Source organism: Pinus tabuliformis, chromosome 9 (assembly GCF_031772625.1).
Source record: "Pinus tabuliformis cultivar Carrire ecotype Pingquan chromosome 9, CPIR1, whole genome shotgun sequence".
Taxonomy (NCBI): Eukaryota; Viridiplantae; Streptophyta; class Pinopsida; order Pinales; family Pinaceae; genus Pinus; species Pinus tabuliformis.
The window spans coordinates 1,267,002,162-1,267,023,307 of NC_142307.1; the positions used below are offsets into that span (position 1 = coordinate 1,267,002,162).

General features: G+C 35.4%; 1 protein-coding gene across 1 annotated transcript in view; it reads left to right on the plus strand.

The window, feature by feature from the left end:
• The window catches only part of LOC149153155 (putative ABC transporter C family member 15), a 37,353-nt gene extending 20,768 nt beyond the window's left edge, over positions 1 to 16,585 (plus strand). The window contains exons 3-4 of the mRNA XM_089440554.1: positions 15,728 to 15,967; positions 16,099 to 16,585. Of these exons, the coding sequence (XP_089296680.1) occupies positions 15,728 to 15,967; positions 16,099 to 16,229 (371 nt within the window). The 3' untranslated portion in view covers positions 16,230 to 16,585. The remainder of the gene's footprint in view (positions 1 to 15,727; positions 15,968 to 16,098) is intronic.
• Positions 16,586 to 21,146: the final 4,561 nt, after the last annotated feature.

Consider the following 21,146-nt stretch of genomic DNA (forward strand, 5'->3'; position numbering starts at 1 on the left):
CACACTTTTCCAGTTCTTTCTTCTGGATATTGAACTTGTGTGAGAGAGAGTGAGTGCTCCAAATGAATTCGAACTACTCCAACATATAGGCTTCTAGTGAGGTTGAATTACCCAATTTGAGGTCGACTTGATCTCCTTGAGGCCAACTTGGTGTGGAGGTGACAAATAGCTTATTTGACTCAATATTAATTCTTTTTACATGATTCAAACGCTCAAGAAGGGTCTCATTAAATGTACAATGACTCTAATGACTTAATGACTCAGTATAAATCCTAGAAGTCCTCAATGGGGATTTTGACCTAAAACATGGTGACCCAAGCATGAAACCCATGCTTTAATAAGGTATAATAATAATAAAATTATTTTTCATTCTTCTGATAAATAGTAAATACATTTCATTGTGACTCAAATACATTTTATGAAGACCGAACCTAGTTACATTCTTCAACAAACTTCACTGGGGTGCAGGTCCTCCAAAGGGTCATATTGACACCCATAGGTGATGCGTTGAGAGCCATGGGACTTCGAACAATTATAGAGCATCATTTGTATCCATGGGCACCTTCAACACCGACAGATCTCCTGCACTTTTCCCTATATCATTTATGTGAAGATGCACCCGGACCAACATGCTGCTAGTTAGCTTAACAATACTACAGGATTAGATAGTTGATCTAGGGCCCATATGAGGTTTGTCTCATACCTTGATACATGAGAGGGCTAGCACCATCTTCAATGCCCTCAAAATTGGAGCAAAGTAAGGCATATTGACCACAGGGAAACCCATGAGACAGATTTTGTGCCCCAAATCCAAAACTGGGGTCCATAGGATGATTATGACAAAGATCTAAGGGCCTGTTGACCACACATGTGTCAACTACCCCAAGATGCAGAGTACATGTCAGCAGATGAAATTTTTTCAAAGTCATCATCATCATCATGCAACTTCCAATTTGTCATTGTACTCCAATTTCTGCAACCTTGTGGGTCTTTATTGTAAAAATGATTCTAGTATGACTATAAAGCCATGTAAAAACATCTAGGTAAGTCTTTGATTCTTAGCAAAGAGTTTCACTCTAGGGAGTTTTTTACCTCGCCAATTATTCGCATTTTCTAACCCAAATAATCGGTAGAGTTTTTTCCCACACACACCCCAAAGCTAAAGTGGGGCTCGACGATAAGGTCTTAGATGAGTCCTAGTGTTATCAAGTCTATTTATTTATCATACAGATCATTTGTATTGTGTCACAAAATTTGGTTGAGTCTAGAGGTTGTGTTTTAATTGTAAATTTCCCCTTCTGGATGGGATGTCTATGTAATTTTGATGTAAAAAAGTGTTGTCTAGGAATATTTTAGGTGGATGATTAGTCATAATTAGACATCATCACCTAAATATTTTTTAGACCCACTTTGAGGATGAAAATGTGTAATCCCCTTTTGAGTCATGTATTTTATTTTCCAGTGAAAAATGTGAAAATAATTAAGCTGGAAAATCTGTCAAAAATTAAATTGAGAGAAAATTAAATTCTTTACAAGTGGAAAAATTATCAAAAAATTAATAAGGTCCCTTTTCAAAATCAAAAATAAGAAAGGACTCATTTCCAAGGCACAAAGTCCCACCCAAAAAATTCATTGGGCCAAAAGAATTATTTTCTCAAGCAAATCAAATATTTTGGCCAAGGTGGTTATTTTGAATGAGGGACTTTTGAGAATTCTATTTTCGAAGATTCTCCAGTGGTCCAAAACAACCCAAAAGTCAAAGATTGGTCCATCCAACATACCCATCAAGGAATTTGATTTTTTTGGATATCTGTCCAATAGTAATCAAGGGATCGAATTATTTTGACAAGGATCAAGCCATGGATCAAGGGAACTAGCCGTTTTTCCACTTGGAGGGGTCTCAGGTTCTCATTTTTTCAATATAAGGAAGCTATTTGCTCCTTATTTGATCATGAAAACATTTGTAATTAAGATCTAAGTCAAGTTTTGTTGGTCTGTACTATTTTTCTGGAATAATAAAGAAGTCTTTTGGGTTTATTCATGGTGGTGATCCTCTTCTGCTTCTTCTGGTAATGTTTTCTGGATCATTTCTTAATGCTCTATTGAATAACATTTTGTAAGTTATTATTTCATTAGCTAGTGGTTGGGTTAACTATTTACACAAGTAACTTGCATTAGTTATTGGGTTTAGAATTGCATTATAACTTGATTGATCTAGCAGGTATCTTTAGATTTTGAGGGTTATTATGTGTGTCTAGCCTCTATTGATCTAATAACTCGATCTTAAGTGTGTAGAGACTTTATGGTATTTAGATCTTGGGCGTGAGGGGAATTCTTCAGTTGGACCAGCCAACTCCCAAGACAAGAAAACTTAAGAGACCACTTTGTTGAATTTCAGGGCTTATCTAATGATTTGTTTTGCAGAGATCTTGGCTATTGCCCACCTATAAAATTATTTAACTCATCTATTCCAATTTATTCATGCATTAACTGAATAGATCTTCTTATAAGAGCTATAATCATTGTAAATTTTGTAAATAATTTTCTCTAACCCTTGTACATATTTCTCTATATTTATTATTTTGTACATAGCCATTGGGGTTTTTAGCTTGATTTTCTTGCATATCTTAAGAGGATGTCTAGGGTTTCTTCTTGAACTCATTTTACAGGTGGATATTCAAAGGATCGAGGAACAAATTGGATTTTTTGAGGGTTCTAGCCCTCACCTAGCCTAGACAGCTAGGGTTTGGGCTTAATGTCCTACATTTTTTAGGGTTGTCTATCTCCACTTCAGGGCTGCAAGGGTTTTAAGGCCTCTCTAGGCCTCTAAAGACTTTGATCCATCATTTTTGTGGCTTCTCATCACCAATGGAATTTGTCTAAAGAATCCGCTAGGGTTTGAGCCCTTGCTCTCACATCAAAATTCATTTTTGGCAAGGGTTTGAGCTTGAAAATTTTGTAAATTATTTTCTCTATTTTTTCCATCAAAATTTGACTTGGGTTTGGCATTGCAGGCTTATAGATCAAATTTTTGGGACTCAAGTCTGATTGCAAGGCTTGTTGTGGCTAGTTGCTAGGGTCATTGGCTATTCTAGGCCTAGTTGCAGGACTTTTGAGGCTTATTCCCTTGGCCGCAAACCTATTTAGGGTCTCTTCTTGTTGCATATGATTGGCGGACTAACTTTTGGTGTATTGTAGGCTTGTACTCATCGTTTGAAAGGGTTTTTGTCACTTGTTTTGGCTTGGAACTAGATATTTCAGATTTGATCACTTGGACATTACTTTGAGGGCTAGCCGCAAGGCATAACGGCCTCATATAGCCTAGCCACAAAGCTTTTCAAAGTTTGATCCTCGCCTCAGTTATTTCAAGACTAACACTTCTTGTGTGCAGGGGTATTGCTCCGCTGTTGGAAGGATTTTATTGTTGGTTTCTGACTAGGGCTTTGCCCTTTGACATTTCATTATGGCATGTCGTTATTCAAAGGTAGGTTGCAAGCCTCATAGGCCTTATCCCTCCTAGTCGTGAGTCTTAAGAGGGTCATATACCCTTTGATATGAAGATTACCTTTGTTGGAGGGTTTTTCACATTAATACTTGAAGATTAAAGGCTTGAAATAATTAAACTCATAAAAAATTTCAATAAATTTTCTAACCCTTTTCTCTTGCTTGGTCGTGGGCTCTAGTTGACTGATTTATCAAGGTCGTGAGGTCCTTTTTAGTACACTATCCATTTCCTTGTGCCTTCCTCTTTGGTGTTTGATAACTTGAGGAGTGGTTGTTGCTGTTAAGGTGCTCATCTTCTTGTGATCTCCTCGAGGTATTGGGAGGAGCCTCTATCTTCTTAGGTAGTTTCTCTTGTTTTGGATTTAGATACTAACCTTTTCTATTTGCTCTCATTGATTAGATAGGACTTCATTGATATCATAGTTAGATCTAGTCTTTGAGTTGTTTCTCTCATTAAATCATTGTAAGCGATCTCATTTGTCATTGGTTACTTGTGTTGGCATCATTAAATTTTCACTTGTTTCCATCTTAATATCATATAAGTGAAAATCATCTTAACTAACACTATAACTAAGGCATTTGATATTGTTGTAATTGTTTCATTGAGTAAGCCTAAATTGCTTAAGTTGTTTAACATTGGAATCTTGTAACCTTGTGTTTTAAAGTGATATTTCATAAGCTTGGTTATAAGTGGTTTATATCTCTTACATTGAAGCATATTGTCATTATTGTATCTCTTTGAAACTATCTAATCTCATCATCATTTTCATTATCATTTTAGTTTAGTTTTGCATTCCTAAAATTTACCTCCAAGCATAAGCTTGGTTGATAGAAAGTTAGGACCACCTTCTTCACACCAATTTGAGAAGCTTGATCCTTACTCAACGGTTAAAACAGGTGACTCACAGTTCTCTTGTGGGCAATCCCTTGTAGGAACGGAGGCACTTGGGTCGTTAGAACTCCTAGGTAGGTATCATTAATGAGGCCTTAGCCTCCTTCCCTAGGACTTCTTTCTACAACCTTGTTTAAGACTTGCTTCAAAACAATTAAGGAGAAGGCTTTCATTTAGATTAGGCATATAATTAAAATTAACCAAGATCCTGCATTTCACATTAGATAGATCTTGCATTCATTCATTATTTGATCATTGGTAATTGGAATTGTGAGCTTAATCTATAATTGCAAGCTTTACATTATTGTTCTTGTCTCTTCAAGTTTATTGTATTTTGAATATCATCTCCACTTGAAAGCACAAGTTTATTTTCCTTGCAATTGTCCTTTAAATCATTTATTTCTCATATCTCTAGTTATCTTGATCTGCTTCTTGTACCAACATTTCCTCCTTGCAACATTGCTTATCTTGTAGCTAGAAATATCTCTCATTATTGTGCAAGTCATTTAATTCATTTGGCCATTGTTATTAAGGCATGGGTCTCTTATTATTTCATCTTAAGTGTCATAATGATCTAATCGAATATATTTGTCTCACATTGCCCAATAAAATAACTTGAACTTGCCATCTAATCTTAACTCAAGTTACTAAGAGAATTGATTTCCTTTCCTCTTAATATCCTAGACTTTTTGTTCTAACAAGTTCTTCCTTAGTTTTCCATCTTTAGGGACTAGCCCCCTTAGCTTTCCTAGGAGAGAGCTTAAACAAAGTGAGTAGGGAATAGGTGACAACCCCTACTATGAGTGTTGCGCTGTAAAGAGTCAAGACTACACCTTGTGGGGTTGGAAACTTTTCCCACGTTTAGGTGTACATCTTGGGCAAAAACAAGGCCAACCCCTAGAAGGTGAATTTAGAGGGCCTCTACACAAGTCAAGGCACTTAAGGTCCTCAACACAAGCCCTAAGAAGACATTCGCTAGCATGGCGTTAGCATTTCAACTTGCACATGTGGCGATTTACTTTATTTAACAAAGGCTACTAGGTTGGCTTGTGACCTAGACTAGTGTTTTCCCATTATTTTATGATTTAGAGGGGCTAGTAGGCTAATTAGGCATTTGTATGCCTCATATAAATAGAGAAACATATCATTTTAACTTCTTATCATCAAAGCTTTGGATTTTCTGTCTCATAAGAGGAATTAAGAGTTGTCCTCTTGTGGATAAATTGGAGATCTTGGATGCATTTTGATATTTGGAGTTGATCTTGGATATTCTTTGGAGCTATTCTTTGGTCTAATGGATGGAAATCTTGCATGTTATCTTGTAAGTGCACTTAATTGTTGAAAATTTATTTCTTGATATATAATGTATGGAATGATTGATTCTAGGTTATGCTAAATTGTGCCCTAATTTGTTGAAGATTAATTGAATACCTATCTAGATGAGTACTGCATGCATTACTCATACATAACATGTGATGAATTGTCCTAGTGGTGAACTCCTAGAAGCTCTTCCATGAAAATCCATTTTTCCATTGCATAGGTAAATGCTTGAAATTTTGTTGCTAGGGCATCAAATTTCGGCCTCCTTAGAAACATTTTTGGCTAATCTATCTCATCCTAGACTCCATATTCCCAAGGGGCAAGGGATTCGTCTAGTTGGTTGGTGATCATACTCTATTTTTATCCATATTTTCCTAACTCGACCCTTTCAAAGCCAAGCTAGGAAACTAGGGCTTGGTGTGAATCCCTAGGAAAGTAGAGTTCAAGTGGTTGGAGAGCCTAAACATCAATGGGATATCAATTGCCACAAAATATATCCTTTTGGTGGGCATCCAATTCAATTTCATCCACAAAATTTCTTGCCCTAGTTGTTTTCCTAAGAGGGAAACCCTAGTTTTGCCTTGCTTCAACTTAAGGGCTTTCTTGAAGGTTTCATGAACCTTGGCCTTGCTAGTATACATTGTTAGAAACCTTTTCTATTAGCCTTGACCTTTGGAAACCCCTACACTCGTCAAATTTATCAAACCCTAGGTCTTGTGCCTTCTTTGCTAGGCCTCATCATAAAATGTGAATTGTCTCTTTATGGAGCCGTGAACCTAAATTATGCCTTTCTAGAAGAGCTCATAGTGAGGTTATCTTACATATTAACCTTAGAAAATCTGTCATAAGTGATCTCTTTTCTACTGGGACTCCTCCCATTTGCAAAAGTCCATAAAGAGTAGGGGGTTTTGGTTGTGTTGACAGTGGGCCACTACCCCATTGTTGTCACTTGGTCTAGTTTATGCCTTGTAAGGTTTCCCTCTCCAAGGCTTGCTAGATTCGCAGCAACAGGGCCAATCACTAGTAACACATAGTTGGACTGAGAATTTGTTGCACTCCAAGGCCTAACATCACTATAAAGATTGAACAATTGGCTATCCTATGGACATATTTTCATCTACTGAGATACCTAGGTACTCAAACATGGTGCCCATTAGTTCTCTAGGAAAACAATTTGGATATAGGATGTATCCAAGTCCATCCAACACTTTATGCACCTATCAATGAGAAATTATAGCGCAACAATTGTTAAATAGTATTTTATCAAGGAACAATTAATGGCAACAAAACACAGTTAAATTTTCCTTCCAGCTACAACACACCTTACCAAGTAGACTCAAGAATGAATTTTATAGTGCCATGTAGGTTGTGCCCCTAGGAGAAATTTTTTCTCCTATTGTTTCAGCATGACAGCCAACAACCCTATCATGATCCATTGTAAGCTAGCCCCAAATGCCTCTCATCCTTGCTCTGGTCAGTGTTTTGTTTCATCTAGCCTACTCATCTAATAAAGGTGGATCATCTATTGTAAGGTACATTAACCATTTTTGTATTCGAGCGCTTTCTTTTAATGTTTATGGGCATTCTAGTATGTGTCATAGATAAACTTGGAGGATAGACCACTTTTGATTGTACATTTGTTCCCATGCTTCATCTTAGTGGTTATCACTTGCCCCTAGTCCAGCATGACCTTCCTTGAGGCCTTTCTTTCATTGTCGAGAAGGGGCACAAATAGGAGGCTCTAATTGATGTTGTGTGTCCATGGTAATCCATACTTAACACCTTCTATCTCCCCCATTTGTCTACATCATATATTCAAGTTGATTACTATCAATCACCATTATTGGTTCCCTGTTTTCTTCATCCTTGAGTAGGGGCCTTGAAACTTTTCCCTAAGAGGTTGATGTAGTAGGAAGAAAAGAAAATGCATATGCCAAATGTTGAAATGCCAAAAAGTGGCAAGGATAAAAGAAAGTGCATGGAAAAAAAATCCTAGCTTGAGCTCTATCCCCCTCATTAGCCGTCACCCAATTCTTGGCTAAAGCATGAACTATCTAAATGAAAAGAAATCAGAATATCCCAACCTCGATGAGCAATGAAATGCTTCATCTTCAAGGGATCAATGATGAATTAGTGAAAGCTTGTAATCCAAGCTATGTATATGAAAAAATTAATGAAAAAGGCGCATAAGAGGGGTTGTAAAAATAGTTCGAGGAAATGGGTAACTCAGGTCCCACTATTGCTCCTTCTTCACATGTTGGAATTTCATTGCTAGTACATGATTGTGGCATCCTCAATAAAGTGAACCCCATATCATGTCATTGATCACTTACACCTATTGATTGATGGGTCAGTCTAGGCACTGATTTTCCCCTTAGGGTTGGAAGTAACTAATATGCCCTTATGATAACCCTCCCATACTTAAGCAAGGTAATTTGTTTTCAAATCATAAACTAGGAAGATATTTGAAGATGATGCTTGTGTGAAGTATTTTGATGCTTTTAACATTGAATATGGCCCACTTTGATGCTTTAATGGTTTGTGCACCTATGATGTCAATCTCACTTGATTTTGTGTGTGTGTGTGTTGTCAACTCTTTGCTCCCAGATACAACTACCATCCCTTGAGTGATTTGATGATGCTTATCCAACACTTCATAGAGGACGTCCAACCCCACTTGCTGACTCCAATGGGCATGACCTAGGATGTTGGCTACTTGTTGACAAGCATTGACCTTGGGATGCCACAACATAATTGACGATACTCTTCTCTCTGTCCAAGACCTTTCATTTCCCTCCAGAGCCAGAACATTACCGTGAGAGTTGATGTACCCCCAAGTTGATAGTACACCTATTTTATGGATGTTTACCTATTTTTGAGGAGATTTGAATATGATAATGGGGCCCCTTTGTAGGGGATGGTAGACTACTCTACATGATGACATCATACCCTAGCTCCATGGTGTCCCCTTCATGATGCCTAGATTGATGACGTGGGTTTGTTTGAAGGTGACGTTTTAATAAGGGAGTCGTGCTTGATGATTGGACACCATTTGATGAGGAGATATGACCTTTGGGATGAGATGCACCACTTTTGAGCCATCCGTTGCACCTTTTGATGAAAGACACATCTTTTGGAGGATGGAGTCACCCTAAGAGGGTTTCTAACTCACATATGAGGTTAATTGAGTTAGCTATCTTTGGGGGTTAGTTAGTGACTTATCCAACTCATAATCATAATTAATTATTATTTTAGGGCTTTTAGACTAAATTGAGAGAAATTCGACTTGGTTGCCCTCATATAAATAGAGGGAGGTCAAATTCTCTTCTTATCATTGTGACACACTTGGAGATCAATTTGCACTACTTGTCTTATCTCTCTTGTGAGCTATGGAGCTCCAGTGTAAAAAGCTTCTTGGGGAGGATATTTTGTTGGATGGTTCTCTCACTTGATGATTCTTTGATGATATGTGCTAATTTATTGTGTAAGTATCTTCTTCCATCTTGTACATGTTGAAGGATTGGGGCTTAATGAAATTTTCATCAAAGTGTTGTTGATGTTTTATGGCTCTAACATATCCTTGAACAAGATTTTCATCAAGTTTCTATTGAGGAACCTAGGTTTAGCTTCCTCCCTTTCAATCTCCAAAGAAGCCAAAAGGACGCTAGGGTTTAAGGAATTATCTTCTCTTCCTTTTTCTCCTTGAAATCGATTCCATTGGTCTTCTTCCATCGATTCATTTGTTTTTAGACTCCATTAGGCCTTGATTGAGAAAGGCACTAGTCCTATCTCTTGTGCCAACCCATAAAATAAAAATAAAACCATAAATTTTAATTTCATGTTTTCTAGGGTAAATTAAGGTTAGATTACAAAAAAATCATCATTTTTCAACAGTGTTTCCCTCGGACGTCATTGGACTAGGGTTAGACTTCTTATGCATTTATCTAAAAAAGTAAAAATATCATTTTTCAGCTATTAATTGGGGCTAAAGTCTAGGGTTTCTATTATTGTTGTATGAGTTTTTAACCACTGGAAATTGTTGTAATTTATATCTTGTTTACTCGTTGGATAGCCCTAATTTTATGCTTGTTTATCATAGATTCTGGGGTTGTTTTCTTATCGCTGTTATAAAATATTTGCATCCTATAAATTATTGATTAAAACCCTAGTTTATAACATCAAAGTGTATTTTCTTGATTGCATGTGTTTGGGTACCTATTTGAGCCTCTTTAGGTCTAACTAAGCCCTCTAGATTTAGCCATAGAGAACCTTTGAACTCACTCTCTTGAAATTACACCTTAAAATCACCCGAAATCCTAATATTGCATACTTGTCCTTGGGTGAATCTTGTAGTAGAATCCTTGGGTATTTAGCCTAGAATCATTTGGGTTACTTAATCCTTAAGATTTGTTGGGGAAGCCTCCCTTGTGGGGATTGTATCCAACGATAGAAATGAGGAGAGTAGTTTTTGAGGCGACAGTGGTAAATAATCGCATCGTTGCTGTCAATCTAGATTGCTTAGTCAGGCTTTGCACTAAAGTGCTAGATTTTGCAATAACATTACCCACCATTGTGTTGGTTACTATATAGAAAATCTGGCCATGATTGTATGGAAGACACACATTTATGCATGGAAATGTTTGGAGCTTTGATCCACAAAATGTTGTAAAGTTTTCTCTAGTAATGTCTAAAATGGAAGGTGGTTGTCCACTTTACTTCAATACAAGTACAAAAGGATTCCATCCAGCGGGAGCTGGACTGAATGGTAGGAGAACTTGGAAAGTTGTTGTTGATTAACCTTCTACAGGATAGATAAATCATTTCTTTGATTGTAAATATTCAACATTCTTCTCTCATATTGGGAAAATCATTCTACCTGTTTAGGACTCTGGGTGTAAATGTACAAATGATTATGACACCGAGGCAGAGTCCTGGGGCAAGACCCTTCATCCTACATTTTTTGGTGAAGGTGATTAAGAGTAATACAAATGGTTGCAGCTGATTTGGAAGAATTGGTCACTGCAACAAAGGACCAAATGTTTGCTACACACTTGAAACCCATGCTAGCTGAGATCACTGTCATTTGTTGAGATAATGGCATATTGGAGAGGTTGATTGTTGAGTTTTGGTGATGAAAATTTACCTTCATATCACTTGAAATCAGTGGTGGCCGCAGTCGAGGAATGGGTGCTCAATCTTCTTGTATGTGAACTATAATTTTGGCAGAAGAGAAACTTAAGAGATGTGTGGGTTCCAACAGCAATGTTTTTTTCACTGGGTATCCGAGCTTTTTTATGGGACACACATTAAGCAACCCTAAGAATGGCAATAATAATAATTCACGATGCACACAGACCTCAATATCTGCTCAAATTAGAAGAAAAGTGATACTTTTAAAAATGGGCATGGTAGGAAGCATGTCTCTCCTTTGCTACAATGGCTATTAACTTCCAGCAGGTTATGTTGCAGTAAGAAGACCTCGTACAAGTGGCAGCAGCACCTTAGGTGTTTCCCTTAGCCACTTTAGCAGCAAATTTTAGTGTCTGTTTACAGATCTGACCTGAGGCAGGGTGCGCTCCCAACTTGGCCTGCTTTTCTACTCTAAAATTGACCAAATAAATGACATAGCACACACAAACACACTCTGGCATGCTCTCTACTCTAAAATTGACCAAATAATGGCATACACACACCAACATACTTTGGCATGCTTTCTACTCTAAAATTGACCAAGTTAATGACACACATCCACATGCACATGCACATGCACACACACACCCACACATATATGCAGCACTGATATAAAGATTTTTGGAGCCGACCAGTAAAGCAAGATTGGAGCTGACCTGTGTAAGTGATGAAATATGTGGAGGACCGACTTGTATATGTTCTAACGTGCTTTTTTTTAATTCAAAGGTGACCTATACAACTGTGGAATTTTACTGATCCGAGCCACAAATTTGTATTTTGTAGCTGACCTGTGGACTGTAGATTTGTATTAGCTGATGAGTATCAAAGCCAACTTGATGGGGACTTTAATATGGTTATATATTTAGTTCTTTTGAGAGGTTTTACTGGCTGGTCTAGATGTTGAGTCTTTGTTATGTAGGCCTAATTTGCCCACTTGGAGCCCCTCACATATTCGTACTTCCATTTGAAGGTATGGCTCACTGATTTGGTGGAAAAAAAGAAGCTTTAGCAAGCCTTGAAAGGTTGGAAAGCGCCTTTTGGAAGCCCATGTCCAAATGTTGAAGAGTCGTCACTTTTGAAGGCCTGTGTTTGTATGCTTGAAGGGTTACTTGTAGAAGGCTACATTGCAAAAGGGCCTTTGGAGGCTGGATGTTGCGCCAAAAGCCTCTCTATTCCCTTCATTTATGGAGACGGGTCTCCCTATAGGGGTCATGCCCCTTTAGAATTGTACATGTGGCATAAAAGCCCTTTGATTTTGTATTTTTGATTAATTAATTATAGAAGAGGGCCATTTGCCTCTCCATAGGCTAGAATAGGAAATTTTAGCTTAGAAAATAATATTTTAATGTAAAGGAAGGTGAGCACCTTATCTATAAATAGAGGTGCACTTCATCCCATTTTCTCATGGTTGGATTGGGAGAGAAATCCCTTAGCAAGTCTGAAATTTCTGTGAAGTTTGTCTTTTTGTAATTTGGTTATGGTTGGATGAGTTGTGTGACTTTCCTCGGGACTTTGTTGATGTGGATTTTGATCTCTTTTCATGGATGATTTATGGTGAAGCTTCGATGAATGCATGATAAACCTAGTAAGTGGACTTCTTTTATCTTGGTTTAGTGTTTTATTGGATGATTATCCTTCTTAAACAAACCGTTCTTCCAAGTCTTTGAGGAAGTAGCAAGTGGGCTCCTTCCTTTATCTCATTTTGGAAGATTGAGAACCTAGATTCAAAACCCTAAGATAAGTGAGTGGACTTACCCTAGTCTTTTGTGTCTTGTATCTACCCCAAGTCATTTCAAGTGTGTTGTTCCTTGACACCATATGTCCACAAGAAAAAACAATATTGGCAAGCCAGGTCACTAATCTTCTATCCTCCATCATCTATTTTCCTTATAAATTATTAAAACCATTTTGTTGGGGATTTGCTCTCCTTGTAATTCCTTGGTTGTGTGTGGTTGGACTCTGGAGACATCCCCATTGAAATCAAATCTTGGAAAGTATACTAAAACCCTAGCAATCCTATATTCAAGAACCACCTTAAACCCTAATTGATCCATCTATTTACTAATGGTGGTAGAAGTAGAAGCCTTTGGGGGCTCTTGAATTGGTTTGACCATGCCATTAGATCCTTGAGATCTATTAGAGAGAACCCTCATTGAGCCAAAGGAGAGCTGGCCAAAAGCCAGAAGAGGGTTGTTGAGGTGACAGTGGGCTCTCCTGTTGAGTACAATGGATCTCGCACTTGAGCTTTTGGACTTTATCTCAAGAAGTGCAAGAGTTTGTTGTAGCACAGGGCTATAAAAAATCAATCAGAAAGCAGAAAGATTGACACACATGATAAAATGCTTCTTGTATGTTTTTCTCGGGAGACACACATATACTGGACATCTTAGTTTGCATCTTTGGCATCTTGGTTCAATCTTCAACATCATTATCCAATATTCTTCTTGGAGCTTCCATACTTTCACAAAGCAATTGTTAGGGTAGTCAATTCTAACAAACTCTACACTTACATATTGAGTTGACTAGGCTCAATATGTTGTTTTTTAAAACAAACCCCAAGAAATTTCAAGGACACATATCACTTCTCCCATGATCTTTCTTTCTTTGATACCCTTACCATATGTAGAAATTTAGATCAGTGCTTCTAGATCCCAATTGAGTCGCATGTTCACATCATCAATATTAATGGCACCTATTACCCTACCAGCTATATGCAATTAACATTCATGAGCCCACCTATTCTTGTACAAATCTTTCATTCAACAACTCTTCAATGATATATTGATGAGGACTTTACGAATCCAAACCGCTCCAGATGCATGACCACCAGGTTGCCGCAGTAAAACCATGTGCATGAAGCTCTCCAAGTTGACCTCCTGGTTCCGAAGGTATCCCTTCATCATGTTGTTGTAGATTGAGGTTTCTCTTTCACAAAAAAGTGCTCCTAGAGTTGCCGTAGGCTTGCTTAGTCCAATCTTCGTTTCATTCTTACTGCGGCTCCACCAACTTTCCCAATGAAAAGATGTCAGGATTACTTCAAAACCCACGGCTAATACGGATTCATATAGAAACTCAAAACGTTCCTGTCTACGACAAGACCGGCCCGTTCCTGCAATTGACGGAACTCATTCTGTTCAAGTTCATCCCAAACCTATTTTTTTGTTTCTTTAAATTTCTTCTGCTTGGCTTCGTGTTTTTGTTCAGCTTTCAATACATTTTCAATGTTGCAGAGGCTCTCGGTGGCCACTCTTTCTTGTTGCCATCGGATCTTTCCAGGTTCCACTCCTTGCCTTTATTTCGATTTCGACGAGTCATTCATGTTTATTATTTCATCTTCTATCACATCAAATAGGTTCAAGGACGGCTGCACTGGCATCACAGACAATCATATCCACCTCTTCCATAACACATATCAACCAATTAGATCCACTCTTCATTGTACCGAGAGGCTCATTTTAACAACCCAGTATGATGTGTAATTTTGTGGGTTGGTCATCAAAATTATCAAAATATTTTATTTTTTTTAAATCTACAAAAATTAAATAACTATACAAAACATTTAAATAATGTCTACTCATAAAAAAACAAGTGAGAAAATTGGATCTATCTCGCCTCATGTTAGATCCGTATTTTTATACTGATTTAATTTTGTTCAGCACCACAACATTCCAAGCAATACTTCTTTGAGCATGCCATTCCAAACAAGCTCTCAATGAATAATACTGTGAGAAGCTACACAACCTCCACAATTGTAACGTAGATATTAGGAAATGAAGGACAAATAAACCATAATGCTATAGACAAATCATAGCAAACCTTAATGCGATAGACAAATCATAAACTACAGACAAGCAGTAGCAACACTCCCAAAAATTAGTCTACTCTCTGTACACTAATCCTATACGTACAAAGATGGACCTCTCTGAGAGAGAGTCAGGCATGTAACAATTTTGATATTAAAGAAATAGGAGAGTAAACATTGTTTCCACACACACTTCTACTATATTTGTATGCTAATTTTTTTCCCATGTGACAAAGTACTTTGCTGGAGTCTGTAAGCAAGAGCTATTCAAGAACAAGGTTCAAAATCATTACAACAATATACTTATAACGTCATTTGTGAAAATGAACTTAAGTAAGAATGATAGAAATCATTCCTCTCAACCACCCAAGACAAACCCCATTAACCATGTCTATAATTACCACTATCCCCGCCTTCAAGCACTGCAGGTTGCACTTGTTAACATTCTCCGCCCGTTGTGTGAGTTTCCTCAAAAACCATTGCTATTGGGATATGCAATTTCTCCTTGGTCCCCTGGCCTTCGCAGGTTTTAAAAAACAGGCGGGAGAATAAGTAAATGAGGGGACATACATTACTTGCAATGAGTGAGGCACAATGAATAACATATTCCATTAAACGAATGTTCCAGCAGTACAATCACACACCCACTCGATGGCTCGAGTTACATCTTCATGATATTCTCTGTAATAAGGTTGTCCAACCACCTAGCTGATAACAATAGATTGAATTTATACTGTGTATGCGGTGCATTGAATCTAGATGCTAAATCAAAACCAGTGCAATGAAGCTACACAACCTCCAGTTTCCTGAGCTTCTCAACCTCGAGGTGCTTATCAAACCCCTGTATAGATGGGTTTTGGCTAGTAGAATAACACTGTTAGAAAACCTTATAACTGGCATATTAGACACATACAGCCTAAATGGACGATAAGAAAAATCAGATAAAATTCTAATGTACATTTAAAGAAGGATAAATTTGTGCAATACTTACAATGGTTAAAAGCGTTTATTGAATGCAGTTGTCGAAAATGGGGAAAACTGGAGTGTTGGCCAGCGGCAGCTGGTGTGCCTCGGACGAGCCCTGCTCAAACGAAGTCGCATCCTGGTGCTTGACGAGGCTACAGCTTCTGTGGACACTGCAACCGACGGTGTTATACAGCGTGTAATTCGTTCAGAGTTTGCAGATTGCACTGTCATCACCGTGGCTCACAGAATCCATTCTGTAATTGACAGCGATCTGGTTCTGGTACTCAGCGAAGGTAATTGAGTTTAATACGCTTGTTTTTTTGGCCTTATATGCATTTTTTTCCATACCCAATTGAGATCCAGGGCGGGCCTCATGGCACTGATCAAGATCTATTGTAGCTAATGGTACTCGTTGCTTCAACAGGAAGAATTCTTGAATATGACAGTCCACTAAAGTTGCTGGAGAACAAAAGCTCGGCATTTTCAAAGCTCATTCAGGAGTATTCTGTGAGATCAGCCAGCGTCTCTAACTTAGCAGCATTAAACTGCAATTAGATGTCGATTCTATCTAGATATATGGCTTGTAAAAGCATTGAAGAAGATGAACTCTAGATGATCTAGGCAAAATATTTCAGCAAATCCAGTTCTAGAGACTTTAGGCAATGGGAGCTACAAATGATGTAGGGAAGTTTTCGTTGATCGGATGACATTGTTTTTGAACTTGCCATGAATGCAAAGATAGTTATTACGCGGGTGTTCAGTTATATAGATGAAGTGAGAGTGGAAAAGATTGAACTACAGAAAGGAACTTTTCGTCTACTGCGACACTGTAATTTTAACGAAAATTATGAATGGCTACTTTTAGTTTTTTATTCACTCTATATAAAATTAAATTATGTGGAGCGTACAAAGTAATGTCAACCCATGATTCAATTGTCTTTCTTATGGATTCATTTTGTCAGGTTGGCCCTGGGAAAACGAGAATGTGATATTTAACTATTTTGGAAAAATATATTGCAAACAAAGGTACAAGCTTACATATTGTATAATCATGAACAATAATCATAGGAAGGTGGACACTCGGCCTGGCATATACACAAATATTGTCACAAGGTATCCCGTGACTTAAATCCGTCAGATTCCACGAAAAAGTGGGGTTTAAGACCTCCTCAGATTCCACGAAAAAGTGGGGGTTTAAGACCTTCCCGTCTGCGTGCAGCTTTGCTGGAAGAGCTTGGTTTCATTCACTTTGGCTGGGGATTTGAACATTTAGTTTTAGCTTTGAGTTTGGGCCAAGCTTTTTATAAAATTTTCAGGGTTAAGATTTAGATAAGTTTAATTTGTTTATATTGATATGATTTAGTAAGTGTTGAGAGGGATCAAATTTTTTGAATTGCAACTTAAAAAAATATTTGCACTTTAATAAATTTGATCCCTAGGAATATTTAATAGATTTATGGTTAAAATAAATCTATACAAGTTATATATATAGAGAGACACACAAATCACGTGTAAATAAATTTTCATTGTTGAAATTACATTTTTAAATATATAAATAAATTTAATGCCTTGAAAATTTCCTTGAGCACTTGGATTTGTAGACTCTATAGCTTAAACTTGCAATCCCAACAAATCTTTATTGAATTTTAGACAAATTAACAAGAAAAATATATTTTAGAAAGCCAAATATAAAATAATAAGATTATTTAAAATATTTTAACCCTATATATATATATATATATTTTGCTTTATGTAATATATACATAATTTTTTTAACCATATATAATATACACAAAGTTTATATTAAAATATTTTAGTTAATATGGACATTGAATATTTTATTTATGAACTTTATTGTCCACATTTTTTTGTTTATTATAAACATGTTTTTAAATCAATCTTATATATGAAAAATTTATAAATAAATTTTTTATTAAAATTATTTAAATGTCGCATATTAATTTTATATTAAGAATTAAATAAATTACAATTTTTTTATTACTTTGATTACAAAGTAATGAATTTTTTATTATTAAGATATTTTATTAGAGTTAACATTAAAATAATATTTTGATATAAAATTATTTTATTACAACAAAAGACACATTTTACAATAGAGTATAAGAGCCATGTGTGATTTCGTCTATACTCAATGTGGAGTTAACATGTGTTCTTTAAAAAAAATAGTTAATAAGAAAACAAGGTAACACTAGGTTTGTTGGATTCACTCAAGCATTCAAATTGAATACTATTTTCATTCAATAGATTAAAGTATCAACTTTAATCAAAATTAGTTTAGTGATATTTAACATGAATTGATTTACAACCAACCGCTTATAGTTATTATAAAACTACTCTTTTTATTTTGGATATGAATCCTACCAAACATTATTATTCAATTTATAAAACGAATTATAACACAAATTTTAACATAATTAAGATTATGTGAGATTTATATTTTTTTATATATACTTGCATAATTAGTGACTTAAGATTAAAACCACTTTGTCATATTAATCTTCTATGGGGATAAAGTTTTATGAGCTAATCTTAAGGAAAACCATTATGATGGTTTCAGAGATGGGGTTTGCATTTTAACCAAAAGAAATTTGAATTGACATTATTCTTTTTCATAAATTTGAGATTCTTCTTTATTTTTCTTTCATATCATTAGCTACAACCCACCATACTGATAACCTTACACGGTTGTAGTTGGAGCCATCATTAATATACTATTGACATAATACCTTTTCAATTTAATAAGAAGAATTTGTAATTAGAAAGCACACTTATTTGCAAGTGTCCACTTTCAGAGATTGAATTCATATGAAATGTTGGAAGAAAAATTGAGAAATGAGTGTGAAATGTCTAATATTGAAGAGAGATGTTTCACACTTATTCCACATTTCTTCCAAAAATAGAAACATTTAATAATAAGTATAATTATTTTTTCTATCAAATATTTAAGATTATTATTATTAAATGAAAAAACAAATCGAGGGAGTGGAAAGAGGGGTTATTCTCAACCGAGATGGAAAAATTGAAATTGAGTATAGTTGGGGGTTAGGCAATTACACAAATAATGTAGCATAAGCATATGCACTACTGCAAGGGCTCCTTCTTGTCAAAGAAGCAAACATAAAAGATTTGGTGGTGTTGGGAGATTCACATCTACTCATCGATCACCTTATGCATGGATCTTTCCCTAAGGATTGCAAGTTGTGAAACATTATTGATCGAATAATGAATCTGAAACTAGCCTTCTCTACTATTGGTTTCTTTCATGTGTTGAGAATGAACAATTATGTTGCAAATAATCTCCCCAATAAAAGTTTAAACTTGGATGTAGGAGTCCTAATGAGAAATGGTATTCCTTCCCTAGCAGTTATTCCTTAACAATGGGTCTGTTATGCAATGTAAATTATGCTTGTATGTTCAGGGCTTTTGGAGAATCTACACCTCCAAAGACCATGGGTCCTTTATGATAGTAAAATGGCTAATAGGTATTAAGAATAAAGATTGTCATGAAGTTACAGGTATTGCTAGCCTCTAAGGATTTTCATTGTACTCACCTTGATATTATTACACCGCCAAGAAATAGACTCAATACACTTTTTGCATTTAACTTCTCGATTAAATATCTACGAAGATTAAAAATGCCAAAAAAAAATTGAATAAAGGCTTGTGTGATTCATTATCGTATATCAAGTCTCTTTCGATCGATGCGTTTTGAACTGCTTATTGTGGTTCATCATCAAAACAAAGATGGATAACTCAATTCAAAGAACCAATAAATACAATAGAGGTGCAACAACTAGTTCCCAACACAAGAAAAATAAATAATATTATATTCAAAATCAACATTAAATGGTAAATAAAAACTATTAAAATTATAAATTAAAAAAAAAATAATAATAATAATTTGAAAGTCCATAAAATCGAAGAAACTAATAATAATTAATAATCATAAATTTATAATTTAATAATTTATATTGAAAATATGTAAATAAACAAATAAATATATTTGAGATTAATCAAAAGAAATCAATTTTTTTTAATTAATTAAAATCAACACAAACAAAGAACTAAAATTATTAAATAAAAAAGATTCTATACTAAAAAGTAAGAAGAAAGAATTCAACAAATCAATAAATCTTAAATATATAAATGATAAATGAAAGAAATATTTATTTATTGATATTTATAGTTAGAGGAAAATTAAGATAATTGGTGACAAAGTATTTCACTTTTATTATTATTATTATTATTATCCAGTACCAAGCTAGAGATCAAACTGGTGTATAAGATCCCCTTATTTGTGGGACAAGGGACTTGGATAACTCAATTCAAAGAACCAATAAATAAAATAGAGATCCACAACACAGGAAAAATAAATAATATTATATTCAAAATCAACATTAAAAACCACCAAAATCAACATCAAGCACATAACCTCTATTTTTAAGGATATACGATACAAGGAAAAGGATATTAAGAAAGCTATAAAAAGCGCTGAAGGAAAGGTCATCTCCAAGGGCCCTAAAGAAAACCACGGGATAAATTACCTTCCATTCATTCAAGGGGCTACGGATAAGATCACCGAGGTTTTAAGAAAGAGAGACATATTCATTGAGTTTACAACATGTGGAACAATTAAACAAAGAATGAGATCTGTCAAGGATAGCATCGATCAACAACAACTTAAGGGAGTTTATAAGATTGATTGTTCTTGCGGCAGAAGTTATATTGGAGAGACAGGGCGTTCCTTAAAAACAAGACTTAAAGAGCGCGAAGCAGATATCAAGAATGGGAGGTGGCGCACTTCCCCTTCCAAAGCACTCCTCGAAAACCAAGCATCATGCTTGTCTGGAGAATGCAAAAATTATCGCCAGGGAAGATCATTATCAAAAGAGGAACTCAGAGAAGCGCTTGAAATTAGGAAATATCTGAATAACCTCAACAGGGATGGTGGTAATGAGATAAGTGGAAATCATTATCAAAAGAGGAACTCAGAGAAGCGCTTGAAATTAGGAAATATCTGAATAACCTCAACAGGGATGGTGGTAATGAGATAAGTGGAAATTGGCTTCCCCTGATTAGGCTTATAAACGCTTCCAAATCTTTTAAGGTATAGTATTACAGGTATAGACCCTCTCTCCTTACCTTGTAGCTCTTAAAATTTATGAAACATTTTTAACTAATATTAATTAATAATTTGATTAAATTATTAATTAATAATAATCTTTTAAAATTTATGAAACATTTTTTAAATTATTAATTATTAATAAATAAAATAATTTATTATTAATAATTATTTATTCAATTAATAATAATTATTTATTTATTCATTAAAAATAAATAAATAATTATTATTATTAACTAAATAAATAATTATTAATAATACAATATATATTAATATTTATTAGTTAATTAACATTCTTAATTAATTAATTATTTCTTTATTTAGAGTAA